The following is a 26,914-nucleotide window of genomic DNA, read 5'->3' on the forward strand; positions in this document are numbered from 1 at the left end:
GAAGACCATGTCATATGTGGGAGTGGTGGCCACCCACGTCCAGGCACCAGCTTGTCCTGAATGCAGCACTAGCACTGAGAGGAGCTTCCCACCTCTCAGCTTTGCCTCCTCAGTGCCTGGGCCAAAGCCATAGGAAAGGAAGAGAGATCAAGAGCAGAAGGAGCAGATGAAAGGATGAGACAAAAGAGCTGAGACAGCAGGAAGGACTTTGCTGACTGTCACTGTGCCGCCTGGTTTTCTCTTGCCAGCCAGCTATGTTGCAGGAGCCCTGGCCAGTGTGCTGATCCCAGCTAAGAGTGAAAGGGAAGAACTTCACACCTTGAAAGGGGAACATTCACCCCCTTTTCTTTGGTTTGGTTTTGAACTAGATCGGTTCCCTTCTCTGGCACAGGGTAGAGCCTGACAAGCACTGGGAGTGTGCCCAGGTTCAGGGAGGGAAGGTCTGGAGTTTCTTAGGGCCCACATCATCAAACAGCAGCCTCACTCCCCTTCTGCTGCTTTTCAGGAGTGTTTGAAACCAGCCATTATAGGTTTTCAGACAGAAATGAGGCCTCTTCTCTTGTCCCACCTGCCAAAAGGTGCCTTGTCGCAGGCACGCATGGGGCTGTGTGGATGCAGGCACCATGCAACACTTGGGACAGTGGAGGCAAATGATACCATGAACTGCAGTCCTCTGAAAAAGAGAGGAAACAGAGGAGCACATGCTGCCAGGTAACAGGCAGCTCTGCTGCCTGCTCGCAGGACCACAGGCACACCCCTGCACTTGTCCTCTCACCCCTCTTTCCCTGTCTGCCAGCCTTCCCCCGTGCATATCCTTATGTTAATTCTCCATCGTACTTTCAGTCCCACACCTGTGCTTCCATGTGTATTTTTTACAAAGCCTGTACACATGCGCACCTATGTGCAGTCTAATTCCTCCATACTCTTTCACCCACCTCCATTTCCACTTGCATCCGCACAAGCTTTCACACTGCTCTCCTTAGGATGCTTGGCAGCTCTCGCCCACGCACCCAGCTGGTACTCACCCGTGCTCACCACACACTCACATTCTCCATCTCCGAATGCCCAGCCCTGTAACCCAGCTATTATTAGTTCGGTTCAGTCTTGTGTGTGTCCTGTCAGACACGCATCTGCAGTCAAGTGGCCCAGAATAAGACCGGCATGTATCAGGGTTAAAAATGAACATGCTGGGAACGTCCCTCTTCTCTAAACTCACACCCTGATAATATAGCCCCCAAGGGGAAGTTTGCAGTGTAAAGACAGCTGGTTTGAGACTTTTACTGAAGGAGAGTGTGGGGGAGGAAAGTCCAGCCCAACACCTAGCCCTTCAAATGAAGTGACTTGTCAAGTATGCAACTGTGGCAGAGATCTGAGAAGCAGTAAATTTAGCAGCACTCACTTCCACTGACAGCCTGTCATGTGCTTGAAACATAAATAGTGGTGGAGACAAATCACTGCTGTTTTCCTATTAAGCTTTGGCCCACTGGCCTCCTAGCTTGCCAGCAGCATTTCTACCTGGCCTGCTGGCATGCCTCATCTCAGGGACGGATATACCTCCCTGTTGCAGGCTTTGGGAGAGACAGGATGGGAATTATCATGCTGTTATTTCCTCAGGTGTCCTTGGTGTCTGGGTACTGGCTCATCAGCTGATGGATTTCTCGCTCAGGTCATGTGCTGCTGGCACCCCTTCCCTCTACCCAGGGTTGAAGGAACATGGACCGTCTCCCTAGAGAGCTCATGGTTTTCACCCCTGCCCCTGGTTTCTTCCATATAACCTGGCAAGGTCACGCTGATGGAGTAAATGAGGCACTGATTTGAATAAGGGAGTAGAGGTGAAGTTTTCCAATGCACCTGAGTGACTTGCAAGCACAAATGCCATTGGAAGCCACTGGGTCTTGTCCTGTTAAAGCATTTAGTGGCTTTTGGAAACCCTGCCTTCAAGCATTAATTATTATACAACCATTTAATAAAACGTGCCATCAGAAGCTCACATTAATCTTTACAGAGATGAGAGACATCCCTTAGTGCTCTAAATTGAGGAACCAGAAGCAAATGGACTCAGCACATTTCCCCTTCTTCCCTCTCTCTTATCAGTTTTGATTCCTCTTCCCCTCTCTCATCAAGGAAGATGAAATCAGGCCAGTGATTAACGTGGCCTGCTCTGTGTTGGTTTAATTAGAACAACTGCTGTTTCAGTTACAGTAAAACTCTCACCGGTGTGCAGTTGTGCAGGCACTCTAATGAAGCCCCTGCCTCTTCAGGAGCCTTGAGGAAACGAGCCAATGAGTCCTCAGCAAAAAATGGATGGCTTTTCGTGCTTTCTCAGGTCTTTGGGCTGCCCCTGGCTCCTGTAGGAACTCTGGGCTCATGTCAGAGCAAGACGTTTCTCTCTCCAGAGGAGAACAAGTGTGTTTGGGCAGGGAGGAGGGACAGGGAAGAGAGAGGTAAGTGGATTCCTGTCCATGACGGTAACAGGTGGATACAGAGAAGTGAAGCCCAGTGCGACACTTTTGATCGACATGGTTGGCCATGGTCTTCTCGTGCCAGCAGTGTTACAGTTGTTGGACATTTTCTGTAAGGATCTTGACAAGAAAGAATATTAGGGAATTGGGACAAACGCAATGAAATATCTTTTTGGTTTGTCTTCAGATCCCCTCCTAAACTTATGCGGTTACCTGGAAGAAGTCAGAAAGGAGTTGGTTTGAAACTGTTTCTTCTACTCATTGTTTTCTGCCTTCTCCCTTTCTGGTGAACCCCGTCTTTTTCCCATATTCCTGGCAGAGGGACCCTGCCTGACAGCCATGATTTGCTGCAATAGGACTGATGATGAACAGCTGCACTTGAAATGGTAAGAGTTGCAGCTGGGAACTAAAAGAGCTCAAAATCAGGGTCTATATTTCCTCTCTGCTTACCTCCCCTGTAGGACTGTACAAGCTGCAATATTAGTCACTGAGCAAATGCCTTCCTCCTCCTTCACAGCCAGTGCCGTGCAAGTTTGAGAGACAGAGACTCCTTATTCTTTGGAAAGCAAGGGAGTGGCTAACAGCGTAGGAATTAAATATCCTGGACTGAAGCAATCATTTATCTCAACCACTATCACTATGAATCAACAGCAGATACATCAGATGATAATATCACAGGAGCCAGCCCAATTGATCAAAAGTCCCTGCAGCATGTGAGCCCAGACAATATCTTCCCAGCACACCCCACCCTGCTCAAAACCTCTGTGATCCTTGCCTTGGTACCTGGCAATGCTTCATGCCAGCTCAATCCTAAATCCAGCCATTTAGCCTCATCTCCTGGTCCCATGTTGTGCTCCCTGGAGAATATCCCCTTTGGTCCTTCCACCAACAGCAGATACAGGGGATGGTGTCAGGCAGTCACTGTGCTGGATCTAATTGAGAAACATTGCAGCAAGGAGAGTGGTCAACAGAAAAGCAAACAAAACGATTTTTAAAGGAGCTAATCCGCCTATACAAATATTGGTGCCAGGCATCACAACACACTGACATGTTTTTGAAAGGGTAAATCTTGCTGAGGGGTGGCTTAGCTCTTTGACCTCATTTCCTCAGTTGAAAACTATAGCTGTGTAAAAGATCAGTGGCAAGATCCAGGCTGATACAGAAATCCTGGTCTTTAGGTTTTAGTTGTGAGCTTGGTGTTCAGAGCAGCCTCACTGAAAACAGGGATGAGCTACAGAAATTGCCATCTTGCAAAAGCACAGGATATTCAGGGGCTGTGTGATCTGGCCATGAAATGTTTGGCTCCAGCTTGCAGAGAAAGAGCCACAGCACTGTGTAAGCTTCTACGGTAATGGTCTTTCCAATTTCAAGTAAGTTTGGGTCAATTCGTAATTTCTCAAGCCTTCTTCCAGGTTTCAAATGTGAAAGGATGGAATTCTATGGGCTAAGTTGAATCTCGGGGTGGGGGAATAATTTTTTTGTCATTTTTGTTACGTTGAAGTTCGGGGTTCATTCTTACCCCCTCATCCCAACAAGCATGAGAGGACATAAGACAAAAGGGAACAAACCCATTATATTTAAAAACAAGGAATCATTTTCATGCGTGCCTATAAAAGCAAGGCACTTGATTCTTGCACAATAGTATATTGAGCATGTTTTCCTCTATGGGAGACACAAGACTCTTGTAAGGAACATAACAAGGATTTTTAAAGACACCACCAAGCAGAGACCAACCCTATAGTTCCTAGACTGACATACTGGCACAATCAGTACCACTGAGCGTCATCACATGAGGTTTCCCTAAGGTCTGGGGCTTACAGAAGGGTTTGTGGAATTAAATTAGGAACTACATTGCAGTCCATCCCTGCTCTCCACTGGCAGGACAGAAATGATACGGTTCAGTCAGGCTTCTTGGGGAACTTGCCCCAAATGGGACTTCTTGCTATTGATCTTTTCTTTGGTCTTGGGTCTGTAAGGAAGAACTTGTCTTCAAACTGTATAATGATGATAGCATGAGTGCTTTGTCCAAAATGGGAGAACTTGCAGGGAGAGGAGTACATGAGGCCAAATGAGAGCAAACCAGCTGACAGAGTCATCGGAGACTGTAAGGGTTGACTGCTTGCTATTGTATTTTAATTGCCTTTCATAGGTTTCCATGATGTGCAAGAAAACCCAGTCCCCTGCATCAGCTCTCAGCTTGCATTATCTTCCTGTGCTTAACACAGTGGGAAGCAAACACCAATTGATTTCCCCACCCCCCCACTGTTCCTCTTGCCAGGGGCAACCACTGGTTCATCCTCTTCTTGTAGATGGTGGAGGAAGAGGGCACAGCTCCCCCACAGAGCTGACCACACTGCTGGGAGCGAGAGATTAGTGTGCTGCCATCGATGTGTGCACATTGAATAACCCCTGTGTCTGGGCTGCAATTCCTTGTTGGACCTCCTATTTTCAACCTTTGTTTTATTAGCTGTTCCAGCATGGCCCCCTCAGCCCTGAGGACTTACCAGCTCCTGCCTTATTAAGACACTCTAAAGATCTGGTATGATTCATCTAGCTGATGATGCCTTCTATGGGCAGCAGGCAGAAATGTGGGAATGCAGAAACAGTGCAACTACCGGTTTGTTCATGTTTATATGTCATTTTCTTGGCAGTAGAATTAAGGCTTGATGTTTGGTAGCATAGTCATGACAACTCACATTGCAGCATGCAACATTTAGGGAGTATAATATTGTAGCTGTGACATTAGATGACTTAATTTACCTCATGGTTCATAATTTACTTTACACATTGGCATCACAGCCAAGGTTTGTTGAAGAGCAATTAATCTATCCCAGAAATGCTGTTTGTGTTCATTTAAAAAGTGTTAGCAAATGTGGGTTAAATTCAGTAAGCAATTTGGGGAAAAAAAAAAGTTTAAAAAGTCATTTTCTTTGACATGAAATATTTTTTTTTGAAATTATCTCTCAAGTTGATGCAAAACATTAATTCCTTCTTCTGGTTTAGCAAAGAGCAGAAGAAAAACCACTGGTCAAACAGAAGGCTTTGACCTGAAGCAGGATTGGATTTTTTTCAGGGGGTGGTTCCCTTTCTTTCTTGTGTTCACATGTGGATTTTGAATGGAAAATCTAATCAGTTGCTTGGGATGCAGTGGTATATTGCACACCTGCTCCACGCCCACACTCAGGGTTGTGTGTGAGAGAGTGTGATGACCTTTAGTGGTCATTTATGAACATGAGTGAAGAGGGAGCGGCAGTTCAGAGATGCAGCAGGCTTGCTGTGCCTGCTTCAGTCAGATGGCCCCCACTGAGAGGCACCAGCGGCCGGGATGCAGGCTGCATCTGAGCTGTCAACTCACGTCTTCCAGCTCCTGGGCAGAGACATCAACGATGGCAAGGCATCCCAAGTGATCTCTCCTGCTAGGTTTGGTCAGCACTGTCCCTTGAGAGAGAGCCCAGAGGCAGCCGTGTTCAGTCTGGGGAGGCTGCTCTCAACCTGGAAGGTTTTATTTGCATGCTAGATGAGTGGGGTTTGGGGAGAAAGTCCCCATGAAAATTGCAGGTCCTCATGCTGCCCCAGACAGAGAGCTCCTCAGGTGCAGTCCTTGGCTCAGGAGGCACGGCAGCCAGCTTTGCACGTAACGAGAAAATGCGATCACTGGTGAGCCAGGTCCCATGAACGCCAGGGGAAACCATGCCAGGATGTTTCCTCCTGATCTGACTCATTCTCATTCATGAAGCCAGAGCCAGGCCAGAGCCCTCCCTGGCACTGCACTAGTTTTTTGGTTTATGTGTAATAGCTACAGACCTAAGGGCATGGGAGGCATGAGGCCAGCTTAAACAATAAATACCCTGCTGTGCCTTACTGCTTAAACAGAGTAATTACTGCCTTACTACATGTGACCCCTCTGTTCCTGTCCCTCTGGCAGTTGTTATTTCGTGGCTCCCTTTACACAAGGGATGTCTGTGCCTCTCTCTGTGCTGTACATCTCTCTCTTTGCCACCACCTCACCTCCCGTCTTTCTCACGCGCTCTGTCTCAGTGCGTTTCTCTTTGTCAAGAGCTGACTACCATTTTCTCTTTTTCTCAGTCACTGAACAATCTCACCTTGTTTACATTTCTCTCTCCCAGACACTGTCTGTCTCTTCATTCCCCTCTATTTTTTCTCCCTCTATTTTTCGCTCGCTCTCAAGCTTCCCCCATTTTCACCACTTTCCATGCCACACTAGTTTTTCTCCCTTCCTTTCTTACTGTAGCATGGTAGCACTAGCTCTCCCTTTGCTCATCCACCATCTGCTGCTCTCCACTGATCTCTTTGCTAAAAACAAGCCTCTTCAACTAAGGGACAAAAAAAAATGCCAAGCTCACTGGAATCTGTGATGGCTGAGGAGACAGAGACTGATAAATGAAAACTTCAAAGTTTTGAATTAAAAAAAAAATCATCCCAGCTGGAGGTAAAACAAAAAAAAAATATATGTCAAAGGCTCACTTAGCTATTTTTGTCTTTCAGAAGCCTGTTCCTAGGGAATGTAAGGTGCAGAGGGAAGGAGGAAAGTTAGGTGAGCAAAACCTTAAACAATAAATGGAGAGTGTAGAGAGAACAAAAACTGCAGTTCAGCATTGGAAGTTGCTACACACAAAAAAACTTCAAATGGCATTTATTGATTTGCAATCTTTTTTATCCCATTGCATCTTGTTTTAGGCAGAGGAAGGCCCAACAAAGATGCATAACCCCTTCTGCTCTCCCTGCTTCACAACTAAAAAGAGGCTTGAAAGGAAAACAAACATAGGAGCAGGGTATCTGATCTCTTTCTCCTCATACCAAATGCAATCAGATACTTCCAGTGGGTCTAAACTTCAGTTTAGTTTAAGACCACGACAGTATTAAAAAAAAAAAAAGAGAGACCTATAGTAATTTCTGCACAAGAAGGAGCCCAGTTTTGTAGGTGCAAACAGTAGAGGACGGAGCAAAATGTGGCTGCCACCTTTGCAGACTAGCTTCTCTTTGGAGATATAAGGAACTAGGGCATGAAGGGAAAGGCCTCTCTGGTAGAGCATGTAGATGAAATCATTGCTGGTCCCTTGACTACCTGAAAGAGCTGTCTGCACACAGTACAAGTGGGGTTTCGTCTGGGTGCGTGCCATTTTTAGAAAGGAAGAGTTTAGCCTTTGAGGAAAGAGTGATGATGCGTGGCAGTGCAAAAGGACATTTGGGTGGAGGTGGGAAGGGCCCATAAATACGTGAGGAGGGTGTAAGTCTGCGTTTCTGCATAGACAGTGGGATATATATATAAAAAAATATATAAAATGCATTACATATAAAATATGTAATGTAATATACATTTTTTATATGTATCTCATATATATACAAGAGCACAGGCATGTGTGCACGTCAACAGGGGACAATATGCAGAGCCCATGGGGTGTACAAGGTTATCCCCAAACGGTGGGGGGAGAGGGGAGCTTCTTGCCAGCAGGCTACCATTGCTGAGCAGCTTTGCTGTTTGGGTTCGTTATTTACTTTACCGGATCCAATTAGGAAGCCAGGGTATAGGAAATGTGGCTGAGGCAAGAGGGCCTTCAAAGCCTTCCTCCTGCACGCATCAAAGCTGCCTGCCACAGATCCCTCTGCAACAAGGGCTCTGCCAGCTCCAAGCAGCGGAAGGCGCCTGGCTCACTCTGCTCGGGGTCATTCCCTGTTGGTTTGATTGTCAAGCCTCCCAGGTTTGTACTCTCTATCTCCAGCCTCCAGAGCAGAAAGCTCCTCTTTCTGATTTACTGGCACAGAGTTAAGGAGCTACAGCTTGGCAAGACGGTGTTTAATGGGGCTGCAGCAACAAACCAAGCTAACTATGAACATGTGAAAGGCAAAAAAACCTGCAGGGAAGAAGGTTGCCTGGAGTCATGGGAACGAAAGCTTTGGGATGAGAAGAGCTGTGCTGCACAAGGAGTCATCCCTCCCAGGGAAACCTGGAAGGCCCCTCACTGGGAAGGGGTTGTACTGAACCAGACAAAGCAGCCAGGGGACAACCCATGTCAGCAAGGAAGGTTTGGCAGTAGGGTCAGGATTTCGTCCCTGGATAACATGCTCAAGGCAAACATCTTCTCTTAATGGGAATGGAGTGGCTCACTTGCCAGGGGCTGGCAGCCCCTCTTCACCTAATAGAATATGTTCATATTGTTATCGGTACCAAAGACCATTGTCCAAGCCTTCTCCCTCCCCGCTTTGATAAACTGCATAGTGACAACCATCAGCTCCCTGCCAAAGCTGGCTCCTTCACGGAAACATTTGTAAATTTGCTTGGTGTATAAAGCTCTGTTCTGTCTTCCCCTGCCCCCTCTTTGCCTTAGAGGTTAGAGTTATATGACTCACCTAATCTGGCTGCCAAGGTGAATTAGTGAAAACATCTCTACAGCTCTGTGCAAGATATCACAACCTGACATTTTTCTAACACACTGTGATACATCTTTCCTCTCCCTGATCTGTACTATGACACCTCAATTTCATATAAATGCTTTTTGTTAGAAATAGTTAATGTACTCTTAGAGGGGACAGGGCTGCAAGCAAAAGTGTCTGTCTTGCAAGTGAGAGTAGCTGAGTTCTTGTAGAAAAATGTTGATGCCCAGGGTTGAAACAGGTCACCAGTGCAGGGACAGGAACAGTGCTACCACTCTTTCAGCATGAGACTGTAACGGAAACTTTCCCTGAAGTGTTATGCTCATATCTGTGTCCTGGAGCTGGGGTACGAGGAGCTGAATAGGCCTATTGATGTCTTTGGCATGCCCTTTAAAACAGAAGTCATCCCTTTCACTCATTCCCAGAGAGCTCCACTGGCCAAATCATCAGCTCATCATCTCTTGGGAAGTGTTGTGTGTAGCTGCGAAAGCTCTCCTGCTGGACACGGTACATGGTTTAGACTTTAAGTGCACATACGTATGCAGGAGAAAAGCTGAAAAACATCTTCCCTTAGGAAAGTATGTACCCTTTTAGGATACTTTGGAGCCCCGTTGATGTGGTTTTCTGACAGACAGACTTAACAGCACCCTTAATGAGTGTGCCACTCCATTAGAGCTGGTTAAGTCACCCTCAACCTTCTTTTCATTATGGTGACAGTCTTGTGACAAGGGCAAATTGCAGAAGAAGCAAGTCCCACTTGGAATGAACCCTGTGTATAAACAAGGCAGAACTGCAGAGCAAATGATTTGCAAAGCAGAGGCAAATTACATTTTAACCTTTTCTTTGTGAGTCTTTCCCTGATGTCTGATTAACTTTCCAGTCAACTGGCTGACCTACCAACTGGGAGTGCTGCTGTGAAAGGAGGGGAGTGTTGGTTGTCAGCTCAAATTGGGGGGTGGGATTTTCAAAGAGCATTATTAGCAGGTAGCAGTATGTGATAAGAAGATCTGGAAATTAAAACAGTTCCTGACCAAAAATGAATCATGCTATGGCAAAGCCACAAACAAAATTAATCATGCTATGGCAAAACCACAAACAATGTATTGGCTGTACAGACGGCAGCACAGCACAGAAGTTACAATGCAATCCTTCATCTGCGTTCAGCCATGGTAACACCTCGTCTGAAATGCTGTGCTTGGTTTGGGGCGTTGCACTTCCAGAAAAATGTGAACTTGTCAGAGAGGCCTAAAAGGAAAGAACAAGAATGATCAAGGGTCTAAAAAACCTCACCTACACAGGAAGGTTGACAGAGCCGGCAATATTCAGAAAAAAAAAAAAAAAAAAAAAAGATGACAACTGAAGGAGGAACATAAGTGATTTAAAAGTTGATAAAAGGCTATTGCAGAGAAGGAGGGAATGATTTGTTCTTTTTGTCTATAGCAGCTAAGACAAAAATAATAGCTTTAAATTGCAGCAAGGGAGACTCAGGTCAAACTACAGGGAAAGTGCTCCAGTGGTAGGGACAGCAAAGCATTGGAACAGATCGTCTGGCGCAGCTGTAGAGGCTCTGCTGCTGGAGGGCAGAGGATGGCTGCCTCCCTGACATGACCCATGTGTCCTGCCCTGAGGCTGGGGAATGGGCTAGGTGGTGACTGAAGTCCCTTCCAGTACTATGACTCACCTAACTCTGGTCCTACAGAGGAGTTAATATCCCCTAACATAGTCATGAGTTACAGCGATAAAAAGCAGTTGTGAAAATCCCACCCTGCCTCCGTCTTCACTGACTCTCCAGAGTGGCAGCCCCAGTGCACAGCAGAGGATTGAGAGCCGTGTCCTGGAGCACTGGGTGGGCAGCAGAAGCCAACTTTGCCTCCCTACCTTGTAAAATATGCTGCTGCCATGCAGTAAGGCCCTTCAGCAGACTGTTAGGGGATGCAAAACCCTGCATCAAAGCAGTTGTAAGTTTTAGACATAGCAATGAGGTTTCCGCTCACCTGAACATCTGGTAAGAGCTGGAAAAGGGACTGCTGGTTAGCCCACTGAAAGAGAGGGGAAACCTTGTCTTTGCCTGAATTTAATAGGTACACTGTGTTTTCATGCTGAGTCTCTGTGACAGGGGGTAGTTTTCCTCTAGAACAGTTCTGAAAATTGCTGGGGAAAAAAAGTTAAAAAAGGGAAAAATAATTGTGTAAGGAACAGAGTTCTGAGCAGATTTTGAAGTTGCTGAAGTCCCTATCTCTGATGCAGACGGGAAATGCACTCAGCTGGCACTGACCTGGCCAAGACGCTGCAGCAAGCCTGTGCGTGTGTGGTAGGATTCGCTGCAGGTGGCTCCACAGAAACTTTAGCTCCAGAGACAGTGCTTACTGCTTTCACACAGTGCTGCAGAGCCAAGGACAGCAGCCCTGTTCTCACAGGCACCATTTGAACTCCATCAAACAACTCTATGCACTTCCATGAAGTGGGCAGGGTTTCAGAAGTGCTTGGCACCTATTGAGCAGAAAATGTCATCTGGGCAGAGAGTTTCTTTGGAAAACCTGGCCAGTCTCTGAGGAACCAGAATGGGAGCTCTTATGAGATGACTTTTGTTTTTTAAATCTTTCACCCTTCGAGGGTTAGGGGACACTTTCTCTAAACATACACAGGCATGCAGCTGGGCCTTGTGGCTTCACAAGCCTCAGACCAGTGTTTGCAGCCCTCTCAGAGGAGGGAGGCATCTCCCTTTACACTGCTGCCAGTATGGTTCAGATTCTTTCCAGGAGGAGCCTTACTTTGCTTTCTGAAGGAATAGGGTAGATATACCAATCCTAGTATTTAATGCTTCCCTAGCACCTTTCATCCAATGATTCTAATGTGTTTTACATGGGTTAACCTCACCGCCCTTCTCTGACCAGGAGGTGATGGGAGAGGGGGGCTATTAACTGCAGTTCACGGAGGGAGAGCAAGGGAGTGACTCACCCAAGGTCGTACAGTGAATTAAAAGCAAGGCCACAGACCTCCCTGGATTCCTGCCCCCGGCTGTAACCCTGACACTCAAGTCACTGCTTTCAAAACCGTGTTAGTGAGGCAGCACGGTTTAAATATGTCATTTCATATGTACAGTAGATCAGGGATTTGTGATGATTATTGGTCTCCGTGGATCAAATTACACTTTGTTTCTCTCAGTTTGGCCATGTTTAACAGTAGCTCAATCTGATCGATGGCACTTCGGGGTGGTGGTTGCTCTGAGAGACGGAAAGACATTTTTCACAGTTTTGCAGTGGAGAAAATGGTTTTGACAGTACACCACCACATCTGAAGATCCATGAACCAGCTAGCCCTGAACCAGCCCATCAGCCACAGGCTGACTAACCTCCCCTGGTACTCAGCCAACACACCAGTGAACTTACTCCAGTCTCACATGGTGGAGATTTTTCTTCTTGGCCTGGACAGCCTATAAGGTGCAACACTTTGGTACTGCTTGTATGCGTCCTTCCACATTTTCAGAAACCAAGTTTTCCATAACTAAATTAAATTCCAGATCTTGCTGACATGGCTTCTGCAATAACTTTAGAATCGCTTATGACTGTTGTTTATTTGCAGAATCCCTGTTGTGATTGTTCCCCCATAGCAATTAAGCAGAAGGCTTCCCAGATCTGAATGCCTAACAGAGCCACCATCTGTATTTTTCTGTCCTACCAGGCAGAGAGTTTGAAGGCGAGGAAGAGTATCTGGAGATCCTAGGGATCACGCGAGAACAATCGGGCAAGTACGAATGCAAAGCTGCCAACGAGGTTGCTTCAGCAGACGTCAAGCAAGTCCGGGTCACTGTGAACTGTGAGTACATCGCAGTTGGAGTGGATCAACGGGGAAAGCTTTGCGTATGGGCGGGGGTGACTTTAGGATAAATAGAGAAGCCTTTCTGTGTTTATATTATATGATCTGAAATGGGGGGGTGGCTGAGGAAACTATGTGCAGTCAGATGCTTATCGCAGGGTATAGCTTGGCTTTAAACCTGGTAATATATAAGAAAAGAAAGAAAAAGAGAGAGAGAGAAAGAAAAAAAAGAGAGGAGCTGTGAGTTTCCCCTGTCTCACCCCTCAGAAATGCTGGTGATGCCTTGTTTTCACTCATTGATATTCGGGAGAACAGTAGCGTGAAGAGAAGCTTCAGCAAGGCAGCAAGGAGAGATAAGAGAGGGTTCAGGGCAAACACACGCCTGCCTGCACCCAGCCATCTCAGCAGTTCCTACATGGGTATCACAGCCCAGAGGCCAGGGGGGACGTGCAGTAGAAGCATGTGTTAATGAGAGGGTGCAAAAACTTGACTTTTATGCTCGTTTCAGGTCATTGGCATAAAGCCCTCTCTAAAAGACCCTCTGTGCACCAATGCAATACAGAAAGGGGCTTGACCAAAGGGTATGGTAGCCAACCTAAAACCACCGGGAGGCACAATTAGCTACGTGGCTTACATCCACACCTCTGTGAGTGGGGGCATGGATCCCATCACCTATATACATGCTTAGAGAGATGTCCACTTCACTCTGCTGGTGCGCTTCTCTCACAGTGACATAAGATATTTGAGACTGCTCTTATTCTTATGATCCTACATAGGTATGTGTCCACCTCCATATTTGTTTGGCTCATATTTAGCACTGCAGTATTTTAAAGTTAATATCCCCGTCTACCTGCTCTGTTTCCTTGCTTGGAGGCTAATACCTCTGCAGCAGGGATGGATGAATGGGAGGTATATCCTCTCCTGACCTTCTTCAGTATGCACACCAGAATATTAACTTAAACTGAAATTGGAGATGGTTACAGAGATGTTTCAGGGTGCACATGCATTGATTCATGAGTAGCACTCGGGGAGTGGGTTAGGGCAGAGAGCTGATGGCAGTAAGCGTTTCAGCCCATCCCAGTCTCATTTGCCACCACAGGTGATTTTAGCACCTTTTAATACCATTCTTGCTTTTTGTCTCTTTCTTTCCCTTTGGGCCATCACATCAGATCAACTTGTCTGTCTTGCTTAGAAGTCAAGCTTATAGGCTCCCTGCAGCATCTGCAGAATCCGTTTTTTTGTAATTCCCTTAGAAACTGGGTGACAGTGGTTTAATACCGGCTGCTTCATGGGCCAAATTTGGCATTAATGTGAAACTGTCGTAGCAGATTTTCTGCAGTAAAACTGTTGAGTGTTTTTCTCCTGTCAAAAAGAGACATTCCATGAGAACCAATTAATATTTTCAAATATTTCTGTGAAACATAATTTCAACGATGCTTTTAACATGGTTGAAACAGATTGTTTGTATAAGTCAGAATGTTTCATTTTGACTTAGTTTCAACTCATAATAACTATGCTACAGTAAGATCTTAAACATTTTTAATGTTGGAATATATGAAAATATAATGTGATAGGGTATTGTGATATTATTATGTCACTTAATTTGTAATGTAAGCAACTTACAAATTCCTTCAGGACAGATCTTTTCTTTCAAAACAAAGGGAAAATATCTAAGAGGTCAGGAGGGCCATGCACAGGAAAACAAAAATCCGTCCTGTTTGGGGAACGAAAGCTAGACATTTGTGTACATCTTTATCTTCTTCCTTAAACTACACCACAAGCAGCAGAAACTCAGAAAGCTACAGTAAGTTTGAAAAATGGGACCTGCCCAACCTCAGGAGCTTCCCAGCCATCTCTTACCATCCGCTGATGCTGTGGAGCACGTAGCTCGTCAGCCCGGACTGGAGGAGAGAGCATCCTCGCTTTGCTTTGGTCTCACACTACCACCTTCAGGCTTCCCAAATAACGGCCCTTGCACATCACAGACAGGGAAACTGAGGCCTGGGGAAGAGTAGGGAGAAAACAGCTAAAGGCAACCCACTCCTGGCTTCCCCGGCAGCAAACAGCTAAACGCAGAGCAGCTGCTGTCTGACTACAATAGGCTGGTTTGTGCAGGGCCACTGCCTGCCCGGTCTGCTGGGAGAGCGCTGCAGCAAGCAGACTGCCCTTCGCTGAGCGGCAGCGAAGTACCTTAACAAGAGCAGCCACAGCTGAGGTATGGCCTGTCCACCCGTCTGGGCTCTGCCCTTTAAAAAGCCGAGGCGGGTGGCTATGGCAGGGACTGCTCAGAGCGAGGGGCTGGGCTCCCTGGCAGCAGCCTGGGGAGCACATGCCTGCCACGGTCACTTTCTAGGTCCGTAGAAAGGTGCTTGTTCATTTTGTGACTCACCTCTTGCACTGGATTCAGTGAAATGGAAAAGGTTTGTCTTGCTGCAGACGGCAAGAAGATATACACCTTGAACCAAAAAATTGAAGAAGGGTGCTTAAAAAATCACCTTCACTATCCTTTTATTACTCCTCCTCCTTTCCAAATTAAAATATTTACGTGAACCCACAGCCTCTGAATGTAGGATCCTATTTATGTACACTTATTAATATTTATGATGTTAGAGGGCGCACTGCAATATCCCTAAAGACCTGCATAAAATCACGATTAAGGTCAGGAAAGGGATCACATCGAGATGGCTAATGTGTTCACAAATAAACTTCTTTCCACACATTTTCCAGACAGAATTTTTTTTTCTTTGACTGATACAATGCATTTTGATTCGGTTTTTGGCTTTTCAGCACTGGGATGGGTACAGACAGCGGAGCTGTACTTTGTACACACAGAGTGTGCTTTATGGTAACTCAAGTCTCAGCAAGTAGCTGAGTTGCAGCCCCATAATCTCAGGGTATGCAAGTATTAGTGATGAGGGACAAGGCACTTATTCCCTGATCCTTCACAGCAGCCAGGTGGAAATAATTCTGGCATTTAACACGTAAAGCTTGTCGCTTATCATTTTGAACATGGGACTGGGATTGAAGATGCCAGTACCTACACTACCAGCACCCAGCCAGCACTGAGACCTAGCTCAAGCGGACCACAATGTTATGTTTCCCAAGTTTTGTTTGCCCATGGCACAACTCTCAGGCTTCCAAGTAAGCAGAGGTGGGAGCACCACGCTGGGCTGAGGGCAAGCTTCATGCAGAGCAATCATGGGCGAGCCCTCTTGGAGCCTGTGACAAAGCATGCTGTCCAGGAAGGTTTGGGCAGGATTTGTAACCTTAGATGCCTAAGGGAAGTGTCTCAACAAGTGGTCTGTCTCTCAAAGTTACATCCACAGCTCCTGCTAAAGCTCTTCCCTTTTAAGCTGTGAATGTATTTCTGTCTTATACATGTTGCCTCAGTTCTTTCATTTCTTATTATATTTTTTACATTAGACACAGAGGCTGTATGGAAAATAATTTTCATGCTAGTGTTAAATTCCTTCTTTATTCCTTTTACTTTTGCCATCTTCCTTTACCCTTGATGAATTCTTTCTCTCATCTTCTCTCTGAGGAGCCCATGTGAACTAGAGAACTACAGGTAAATATTCATAAATTACAGAAGTCCATCATTAACCTTAACTCTGCCTGTGTATGCCTATGCATTTATGACAGAACTTTATTCAGTGTTACTGAAGAGAAGCACGCTTAAGCAGTGATGCTAACACGGTGTATCAGGGAGAGTTCAAAGAGCAGGTATTCTCCAGAGGAGCAGGGGGGAGCATATGCAACAGCAAGCAGCCGCTGTGGGCCTCCACTGGCCCGAATGGTTTCCATGAGGATGCCAGCCCTGACAGAGTTTCACTGTTTCGTTCCACCTGGAAGAGTGTGGAGTGACCACAGGTTTCCTTTTTGCAGACCCTCCCACCATCACAGAGTCAAAAAGCAATGAAGCGGCCACGGGACGACAAGCCTTACTCCGGTGCGAGGCATCAGCAGTGCCCACACCTGATTTCGAGTGGTACAGAGATGATACCAGGTAAGACCTTTAGCTTGCCTCTTCCCTTCTCTCCTTTTCAGTCCACTCAATAGAGGATCCTTAGAGAATCACCTGACGTCCACCCCAACTCTTCTCCTCAGACAAATTACTCTTCACAAACCATGTAAGTCACAATGGTCCCATCAGACTCAGCAGAGCCAGCATGGTCAGGACTGGAGGATGCAATCCCTCTCTGCACTAGGGATGCTGAAAGAAGTGCAGAGGGTGGAGCTCTTGCCTTTAAGTCAGTTATGGGTCAATATACAATTAAGGCATCAATAGCGCTCTCTTCCTGATGATGTTCCTGTATTAAATAGCCCATGAAACAGACGATAAAATGCAGTGTTAGTCTCTGAGTAGGTAATGCCACTCTAGGTGCCTTCATCTAGGGGAAGGAACTGCTAAACTGTAAGATTCCCCCATCTGTGTGACCTGAGCCACCCAGATTTGCATATGAGAGCGAATGAGAAAAGAAAAGGGATCTGTCCCTTATACCTGAGCACTTGCCTGGCATTAAGAAGGTTGTGTTATTATCCTAGCTTTTAACATGACCCATGTGCATAGGCTCAGGGGTGACTCAGCTTTGGTATATGCACATATTGGAATACATGAATTGGTGTGTTTCACTAAAAACCTTTTGTTCAAGTACAGGCTAGCCCTCAGCTGGCTATAGCATGTTCATTTCCACGTGTTAGTCAGTGCCAGGAAAAGGCTTCCTCCCTTTCCCTCAGCTTTTCTTGTTTCTCCGCTGCTGTCCTGGTGGCATTTCACCCCACTGCACTCCTTCTTCCTTTCATTCCCTCCTTCTGCATTCCATCAATGCCTTCTTTGGTCTCTTTCTTCTCACTTCTCCTTCCTGCCTCCCTCCGTCCTCACCTGCCAGCTGGGCTGAATGACTTTGGTTTACTGCCGGCCGGGCAGTGATTTCCTTCCCAATACACAACAGCTATTGCACTACACACCTCTTCTCCTGTCTTCCCAGGATAAACAGCGCCAACGGTTTGGAGATAAAGAGCACAGGGAGCCAGTCTCTGCTGATGGTGGCAAACGTCACTGAGGAACACTACGGGAACTACACCTGCGTGGCTGCCAACAAGCTGGGAGTCACAAATGCCAGCCTATACCTTTACAGTAAGTGTGGGAGAGGGTGAAGGGAGGTCCAGATTGCTCTTGCAAAGACCAGGCTGTGTAGGAAGCACAGAGTGATCAAAACTCAGAAAAGCATCCGCTTGCCACCCCCACCCCCCAAAACCTCCAGCCATAAACTGGCTTTCAGCGCTCTGCTTCAGATACCTACATGTTCATACTTGCCGTGAAACACAAGCACAGACAAATTAAAAGGTTTATGGTCAAGCCCTTTGATTGACTTTCTTTGCTGAAGTCAGATTTTGTTAAAATAATAAAAACATGTTTGTTTTAAAGCTGGAAACAAAAAACCCCTTTAGAATGACAGCCCCTTTAATAAGGAGACAGAAGGCCAGGGCTCAGAGGGTCTGTGACAGCTGAGAAATGACAAGTAATTCAGAGAGATGGAGAGAACTAGCCACCACGCCTGAGGAGAACAAGAAAGAGTCAAGAAAAAGAGAAATGAGTTTGAAAATGGAAGGGAAAGAAGTGGCAAAAGACAGAATGATTTAAAGGGGTATACCACAGGGAACATGGGGGAAAAGGTAATCAGCAGATGAAATATGGAATAAAATTCCTTGGATCTCATTCTGCTACCTTTCAGTTACTGGGCTGGTTGTAGTAAGTGTAAACAGACAGAAGTTGGGAGTAGACCAAGCTCTAGAGCAGAGTTACCTGCTGGTTCTGAATTTTGCAGCTGAGTCAAACTGGACCCTAAACAGAGCCCACGCCCCTCACCTACCACACACATGTATAAACTGTGATGTATTCAAAACGCAGTTCCTGATTCCAGGTCCAAAACTTGGGCTCGACTTGGACCACACATTGTTAATGCCACCAGAAACAGACTGCAACAGAATGACCCACTCACATGAATGGACACGTAGACGCAAAAGTGACTTAGGGCTTTATTCCTCTGACAGTCCCAAACTGCATTAAAACACTCAGGCCATGACCTGCATGTCCTTTTAAACAGAAAAACGATAAGCTGTGTAAAGCAGTCTTAGTATGGGGCGCAGTTTAGTCTAGTTTCTGCTGTGTGTGGTCAGATTAATCAAACCATCAGAAAAACAATGTTTTGGTGTGGTTATTTTTTTTAACAGACGCAGTGCAGAAGGATAAATCCATTGGCATTCTTCGTTTACCACCTCTGGATTTATTTCATGGCAGTTTGAATTTTTGCAAAATTTGGGATCTGTGCCAAGATCAAAATCTGTGGAAGTTTTTTTCTAAAGAACAGTTATTATCATAAAAGAACATATATTTGATTTCCTGTAGCATTGCAGCACACAAAGCAAATTTCTACTTTTAAAGTCTTTTCACCCTGCTCTTGTGACTGTCATGAGATTCAAATAAAATCCTCAGGCAGCAATCTGGAACACAATTTTCAAATGCTCCAGATTTGCTCTTGCTGATATTAATATAATGCTAAGTTTAGAATCCATTATTTGCGGCTGAATTCTAAATTTGGCCCTCTCTGTTGGTTCCTGTTACACAGATGAGCTGAAATGCATCACTGAAACAAAATATAAGATGAAATTCAATAATGTATGTATGCACACGTGATTTTAGCTGGGGGGTTGGTTTTGCTAGAAAAGCATTTTGCGTGACTTCAGAACTTCACCTCACAGGATCTCAAAGGATTTGCTAGCAATGAATACTTTAACATCACAAATTATTTAGAAATGGGTGAGTGCTATTAGCACCATTTTGCAGTAGGAAACTAAGGTACAGGGTGAAGAAGTCGTTTACCCATGGTCATAAAAGGAGTGGCAGAACCTGTAAGAGACACAGGGAGATCTTGCAAAGTTGTTGTTAACTATTCCAGGTGGCAGCTATTAAAGATGACTTGCAACAGCGAGGGTCCTATTTTAGTGTCCTTTTGATGTGTATGAAGAAAACTTTCCTTCTTTTAAGTTGTTGGATTTTGTTTATCATTTTTACCGTAGAAATTCAAGGCCTATTTATGCTGGAAAACACTAGAGAACTTCACAAGAGCCAGAAGAATGGAGGTGCAGGAGCTAGGGGAGAGTTGATGATTTTCAGTGGACTGTTTCTAACCTTTATTTTTGTTGCTCAGTTAATCCCTATTTCTTCAGTGTGCAATTGTTTCGTATTTTTTCAGGCAATCTCTGTTTTCCTTCTAGTTAGTGTGGGAGAGAGAAAAGGAGAGGAAAAAAAAAATTGGGGCAGACTACAGCTGGTATTTCTAAGGTTAAGAAATCAGGGGGGAAATGAGTGAAGGGAATCCAGCCTCATAAAGAAATAAGCTGCAAAAACCTACAAGCCCAGATGACAAAAAAACCCACACTGTAGTGATCACACAGTAGCTAAAATAACAGGTAATGCACACTCCCAGCCACACACCCAGGCAGAAAAATAAAGCAGTGCCAAATTTTTGCAAGGTACAGCAGGTACTCAAATACACGGGAGTGTTTTTCATCCCTAGTATCAGAGAGTTATTTCTTTTTTAAATAGCGAACAAGCTCACTGTAGGGCAACATCCCACCAGGGAGGCAGATGCAGCAGTGGCTCCTCAGTGTCCCATTGCAGCACAAAAAAGAATGGCAGCCAGGAGTGAAGAAACAACCAGAGAGTTAATCATCAGGTACTGGCAGCTTTGCCTGAGGTGGAGGGCAGAAGGGGAGCTAGCAAAATGATGTGAAAGAACAATTTAGCAATAGAGGAAAATGGGTGACTACCATTCTAGGAAATCTCAGCCAGCACTGAAAAACTCTTGGAGAGACTGAGTGTCTTAGATGTCAATGCCATAGATAGAAGATGCATTAAAATACAAAAGCAGCTCCCTTGAGCTGTATGAATAGATAGCTAGTGATCTTCCTTACAGGATGTAGCAGCAGGATTGCCTGCTGTAGGTGGAGAGATTTATGCCCCTCACTCCTGGAGACTGAGTTTATAACAACATAAAAACGGCCATACCAAAGGTCTGTCTTACCCAGGAACCTGTCTCCAACAGCAGTACGGAATGTGTTTGCAGAGAGGGTACTCAGGTACAGTTTGATGGTACAACTGATCTACTAGCTTGCTGCCATCCCTTCCTCCCCACTCCTTTTGTTCACCCTGCTCTCTGCCACATGCTTCTGTTGTTTCCCTTATTCTGGTGCTCAGTGGACAATCCACTGAGCCAGTTCAACCTGCCAAACCAGTGAAAAAGTAACTGAGCTTTACAACCCACCCCCCAAGATGCCCCCAAATGTTCTCTTCTGTTGTATGTGGATATGAGGAGTTGGGAGGCAGGACTAGTGAGCCAGTAGCTCTGCAGAGCCTAGGACCATGGTTTGTAACCCCCAAGCACAAAATACCATGACACCTAGGAAAGGGGCAGTAACACAGATCTCTGTGAAGACTACCTGACAGAGAGGCCGAGCCAGGGCTACCATCACAGAGCAACTGAGGTGAAAAGCAGTGCCACAACTGAAGGGAAACAGTTTTTTTTCCTAAGTGTATTTATTAGGAGAGAAGGAACATGTTTTCATTCCACTCAGCTAACAGAGGGCTATGAAAAGCATTATGAGTAAAAGTCACAGTTTGTATCTTATCCTGTGCTACACAGAAACGTATATATGTTCATATATATACCAGATACACACCTGCTATACAAGCATCTAGATACACAGGTTTACATGTACGTATGTATACATACATATGCACCTGTGTGATGTATAAGCAAGCACACACACACACACCCCTGGTACACAGAAACAGGTGCAGCACCTGGTGCATCCTAGCAAGGCAGAGAAAAGAAATGAGAGCTCTTGCAAATTAGTTGACTCCTGCCTCCCGCAGGGCGAGCCCATCCCAGAGGATAAAACAGGAGACAACAGGGCAGTGCCGCGCATCCTTATGCAGTCCTGCTGGCTAAATTGTCTCAATTATAGGAGACTGCCACCTCAGCAGGTCCCCTGCTGCATCCTCTGCACGCTTGAAGGAGTAAAGAAACACGGAGGTGAAGCAGCAGCTGGCAAGGCCTGTGCCAATTAGAAGCAGCAGCAGTCAGGATCCCACCCCTGACTCCTTGAGATGCTTCAGGTAGAGTTATCGTCCTGGTCCAGCAGTTTTGATCCCAGCAGGAGGCACGTTCCTAAAAAGAGATGGCACTGAAGTTGTCATTATTTGTTAGCACCCAGCAAAAGTGCTGGCTGTGTGCACATGCTTACGCCCCTTCTCCTAACTCTCTGCCCATGCTTAGTTGCGCCTGAGCATTTGCTTATGGTGGGTGCTGCTAGGGTCTGGCGTGTAACTGTGGCCAAAAACTCTCTCACTAACTCTTAGTGCAATCCCTGTGTTTTCCCAGGGGCTGCCAATAACGGGGAGACTCGGGAGAGGAGGAGAGCGGTTAGGGTGACAGCCAGGTGGGGCAAGGCTGAGACACTGCTAATGAGCCAGGGTGGAGCAATAAAGGCAGCATGCAGTGGGGCGAGGGGAACAGAGGTAGAGTCCTTGAATAGAAAGCAGCATGATAATGAGGCCGCGGTGCTTTGCTTTAAATGCTTATGCTGTGCAGTCTGCAGCCTGCTGTGCAGGAAGAAGGTAAAAGGGAGTTGAGTTATTTAACCAAACTAAATAACAAGGAAGTCATGTCAGCACAACAGCCTGCTTTCACAGAACAATAGTCCCCTGTTGCTACATAAACAGAGAGATCCAGGCTAGCGTGTATTTTCTATGCAAAAGACAATCTCTTCTGTGCCTGCTGTGGATTCAAACAGCTCCATTACCACCATGAGGGCAGGAGATCTCCCAGTGTCACAGGGATCAGCCTGATCTGCTACATCCTCGTGGGCTCCAGCGAGTCAGAAACTAGCTTCTTGCACCAATGGTGCTTTGTAAAGAGCACTGGCCTGCAAACAGCTGGGCCTGTGTTGATCAGAGAATAGTAGGGGACTACTGACGTATCCTGCCAAGCTCGATGTCCATCAGCACTGATCTTAGCACCGTCCTCACAGGTAAGCCATGAGACAACTCATTGCCCCAGGCCTATCAGCTGTTTCATAGCGGCATATCTCTACAGCTAAATGTCTACCTACCGATTAGTCCCTGAGTAGGAACTTGTCTCAGTCAGTGCAAGGCATCCAGCAAGCTCAGAAGGTAATGAAAAGAGACCGAGTGATCAGGGTCAGGCTGGGGGGGGGCTTGCATTCTTGGTTCTGCTCCTGGCTCTGCAAGCAGTTCAGCATCTGACCTTGGGCAAATTGCTTCCTTGCTCTGTGCATCAGCTGCACAATGTGTAAAATGGAATTAAGGCTACTGTTAGCCTTAGACCGAGGTCTCTGACACCAGTTTCCCTCAGAGTCTGTGCAACTCTTTGAGATCCTTGTGTGGAAGAAGCAAAGCGTGAAGCCAGCAGTGACATAAACCAAAGTCCTGCTGTGACGTATAACGGGGACAAGTTGTAAAAACCCTATAACCAAAACATCAGGCTCTGCATACAACTAGAGGTTGCTGAGTCTGCAAAAACTCTCTTCCCATCGGAAGACAAAGGCTCAAAAGAAACTGAATGCCCTTGAGGATTTGCCAGGGTGACTGCTCCCATGCTCAGATCCTCAGCGGCCCTGTCTCTGGCGAGAAATCTATTGTGGAGAAGGTTCTGGGGAGGCAGCAACTACCTGTGGAGGACTTCCACAACTCGCCTCTCTGCCAAGACTAGCTTCCAGCCAGAGGTGTAGCTAGAGGAGCTGTAGTGTGATGACATGAGTGGTCTTGAAAGTCAGAGGGGGGGAGATGTGGCCCATCAACTCCAATTACCTTCACTACAGGTGCTTAATCCCTCTTGCTGTGTGGATATTATTTGTTTAGTTTTTCAAATTACTTCTCTCTGACTCCCAGTCCCAGGGGATGGTGATGTGTATTAGGTGTGTTGCTAGCAAAATGCTCTGTATATGAAACCTACTGTAGTTCATCTAATTTGGGGATGAACAACTCCATCAGGTTTGTATCTGCTGCTTGCTTGGTGTGAAAAGTGGCTTGTCCTTTTCTCCTGCATGTTGCTTATTGTTTTTTTTCCCCCCTTAGAACGAGTTTTACCCACACTCCCCAATCCTTTTCCAGGTCAGTATATGTTTTATGTTGAAGTAGCTCTTTAGCCGGGTCATTCTCCATCATCCTGATAAATGCTCAGAGCTAGGGATGGGCAAAACAGTTCAGAAATGCAGGAAAATAAGGGCTTTCCCTTGTCATCTACATGTCATTTGGTCCCTTCTGTCACCTTTTTCATCCTTCCCCTTCCCCCCTCCCTTTCCACAAAACAAATCAACTAAACAGCAACAACCTTTAGCCAAGCTTCGAGCCATGACATTGTATCCTCACCCAGCTCTGGACAGTTTCGGTGAGGTTCAATTTCTCTGCAGACCCAATCCAAATATGTATTCCAGTCCTAAGCTGTCTTTGCCCACATGTTCTGATTTAGATCAAAAACATAAGCAGATCTAAAATTTTGCAGAGGTGGTGGAAGGGACAAGTGAGAAGCTAAAAACTGAATTGCTGCCAGGAGTTTTTTCCACTCTAGTTTTGCAAACTATTCATGGTGAAACACTTCGTTTACTCATTTGTCTGTCACATACCCCCAAGTCTGCCAGTCACATAGTGCTGCATTTGAGACAGAGAGCATGAAAAGAGGTGCATGGTGAGATGTTACTGTCTGCTTTATTCCAGGGGAAGAAGGTATGAAGGCAAAACAGGGTCTGAGTACTTTTCCTGTCTCTGTGCTGCCCAAGCATGCCTCAGGTCCAGGCAGTGCAGCCCTGACATCCACACGAGACTCGGGGTTTGGATGTGACCTCGAGATTCTGAAAAAGCGCAGAGACTGGGCATTTCCAGAAAGCAGGCTACAGCATTTGAAACTAAAGCAACAATGAGGCAGCCAGTCCCAATATTCACTTAAAAAATCTTGGCCTAGGGCTCCTTAGTATCTTTGTTTTACGACGGTATGATGAAGACACACTCAACTCATGGGATGTTCAGGGCCCTAAATAGTTAATGTCTGCGCAGAGCTTTGGGGTAGAGTGTTATTGCAAACCCATGTTGTTTTGCAGAAGGGCACCTGCCCAAGTAAAGCACCTGCAGGTACTCCCATGAAAAGAACGATAAATGCTGGGTGTTACACCAGCTCCCTTTAACTACTCTGTCGTTTTCAAATCAAGCTCTGCTCTTGGCAACTTACTCGGGCTCAGGATGTAGTCACAATTGCCTATTTAAAAGGCAAATCCACAAATACAATTAAAGAAAAGTACCTACAAAAAAAAAAGGGGGGGAGGAGGAGGGAGAAATCAAGCTACCATTAAAATTAAATCCCAGAGAGTGATTTGTAAATAACATTCAAGAAGCTGAGAAAAGGAGTAAAGTAGGCCATTGGGAACCTAGTGTGGAAAAATAAATCCAATTAAACACCATTATTGTATGTATTGCAAATGAAACTTGTGCTTGGATATGAAATTAAAGTTGCTGAGGGTGTTTGGGATGTAAGGTTTTGAGGAGTTTTCCAATTTGGGGTGTTCCTTTTTTTAAACAGAATTTTCAATGACAAATACTTTTGTCTGATGGAAAAGCCAGGGCTCTTTCTTTTTATGATTATTTTTATTATATATCCTTAAATTCCACAGGCAGGCAGTGTTAATTTTTTTCATAGCAGCCCTGTTTACAGCTGGTTTTGAATTAGTAGCCCATTAAGCTAAATGATAAAACTGCAAGCGAGCAAGGCCAGGATTTCCATACCAAGTACCCCTCCTAATCAAGCTGCCAAGGCCATCCTGTACAGCTTTAGTCAACCCTTTAAAACACTTCCCCCTCTGTCTTGGAAGTTGGTTGTTTGTGGTTTTTTTTTTTTCCTTTTACTGCTCCCCAGTCTCCAGAGATCATCTCAAAGGACATCCTGGTGTGACATCATTTCTGTGAGGAATCTCCAGGAGTCTGTGGTGCCAAATGCTGAGATATCTCCAGTGACCCAGAATATGCAAAAAGGATTTTGCAGAAGGGGGAAAGTAGATTTTAAATACTCTGGACCTCATTTGTTTTCTGACAGCCCCTACCAGCTTCTCCAGTGTGGGCATTCAGCACAGCTATTGGTGCTTATCTCAACATTTGCTTTACTTTGCCATTCACCTTCAAAGACACCTTAGGCATAAAATTTTCTTGTTAGACCTTTTTCTCCCTGTGAGTGATGTTCTGAGATGCAGTCCTCAGCTCTCAAATAAGCCTCCCCTCAAAGACCAGAATCACAGCCTCCTCCCTCTTTCTCCTTCAATTTCCATTTCTCTTAAGCCTCAGTAACACTTCCCTGCCCTGTGGGGTTTTGAGCATTAATTTAAAAGGAAGGTGTTTTGAGATGAAGAGCACTGTAGTCATGCTAAGCATAGCTATCATTAGCTAGCTTCTGTGGAAACATCTTGCTCTCAGGCAGGCTGGAGACTCAGAAGCAGCCCATTCAACTAAATACACGGGACTTGAAGTGATGAGGCAGTTTCCTAAAAGGCTGGTGGAGCCCAGCTGATTCAGCTCTCAACACAATTGTCCCTGGTAAATTTTCCAGCCCTCTTGATTTTGCAGTGGGCACTCAAAATGCCCTGAAATGTCTTCTGGGATGATGCCACATCATCACATCTTCCTGTCTGCATTGCAACATCATGCTATAATGGGATGACACGAGACCTGGCTGTCACAAAGGAGGCCTTACTGCATCATCAGGTGGCTTTTCTAAAGAATTTTCTTCTGGAAAAGGAGAATTGGCTTATGCCACACCACGCCTGCCAGCAAGAGGGCAAGTGAGATCATTGTTGAACCTCAAAGGGGTCTGTCACAATTACGGTGCTGGCTCCATCTCTGTCCTCCATTGTCCCTTGCCCTCAGCCCTTTGAACATAAACTCCCTCCCCCGTGATTAGCACCTAGTGTCCACATCAGAATGGCTTAGCCAGACTGATGGGCTTCAAAACCTTGGAGTCTTCTCGGGAGACTTGTGATGAGTGCTAGCCACAGATTAACCAGGGGCTTTCTCAGCATGGTTAGCTTGAATGCCTGGGGAGCTCTGCAAGGCACATGTCGTGTTTCCCAGGGAGCGGCACATCCAGAACTGCCCACGGGCAGCAAGCGTGCCAGCCCTT

The 26,914-nt window shown here is 45.8% G+C and overlaps 1 protein-coding gene across 6 annotated transcripts in view; it reads left to right on the forward strand.

The window, feature by feature from the left end:
• LSAMP (limbic system associated membrane protein) overlaps window positions 1-26,914 on the forward strand; it is a 1,028,083-nt gene that overhangs the window by 979,283 nt on the left and 21,886 nt on the right. For 4 of the 6 annotated variants that reach the window (XM_064466267.1, XM_064466276.1, XM_064466286.1 and 1 more), the window contains 5 exons: window positions 12,537-12,671; window positions 16,557-16,677; window positions 17,660-17,808; window positions 23,833-23,868; window positions 24,472-25,276. In XM_064466267.1, coding sequence (XP_064322337.1) covers window positions 12,537-12,671; window positions 16,557-16,677; window positions 17,660-17,808; window positions 23,833-23,868; window positions 24,472-24,674 — 644 coding nt within the window. In that variant the 3' untranslated portion in view covers window positions 24,675-25,276. Of the gene's footprint in view, window positions 1-12,536; window positions 12,672-16,556; window positions 16,678-17,659; window positions 17,809-23,832; window positions 23,869-24,471; window positions 25,277-26,914 lie in introns of those variants that run through there. The other 2 variants (XM_064466295.1, XM_064466305.1) reach the window with 2 other exon arrangements.

The sequence above is a fragment of the Phalacrocorax carbo genome, chromosome 1 (genome assembly GCF_963921805.1).
Source record: "Phalacrocorax carbo chromosome 1, bPhaCar2.1, whole genome shotgun sequence".
Classification (NCBI taxonomy): Eukaryota; Metazoa; Chordata; class Aves; order Suliformes; family Phalacrocoracidae; genus Phalacrocorax; species Phalacrocorax carbo.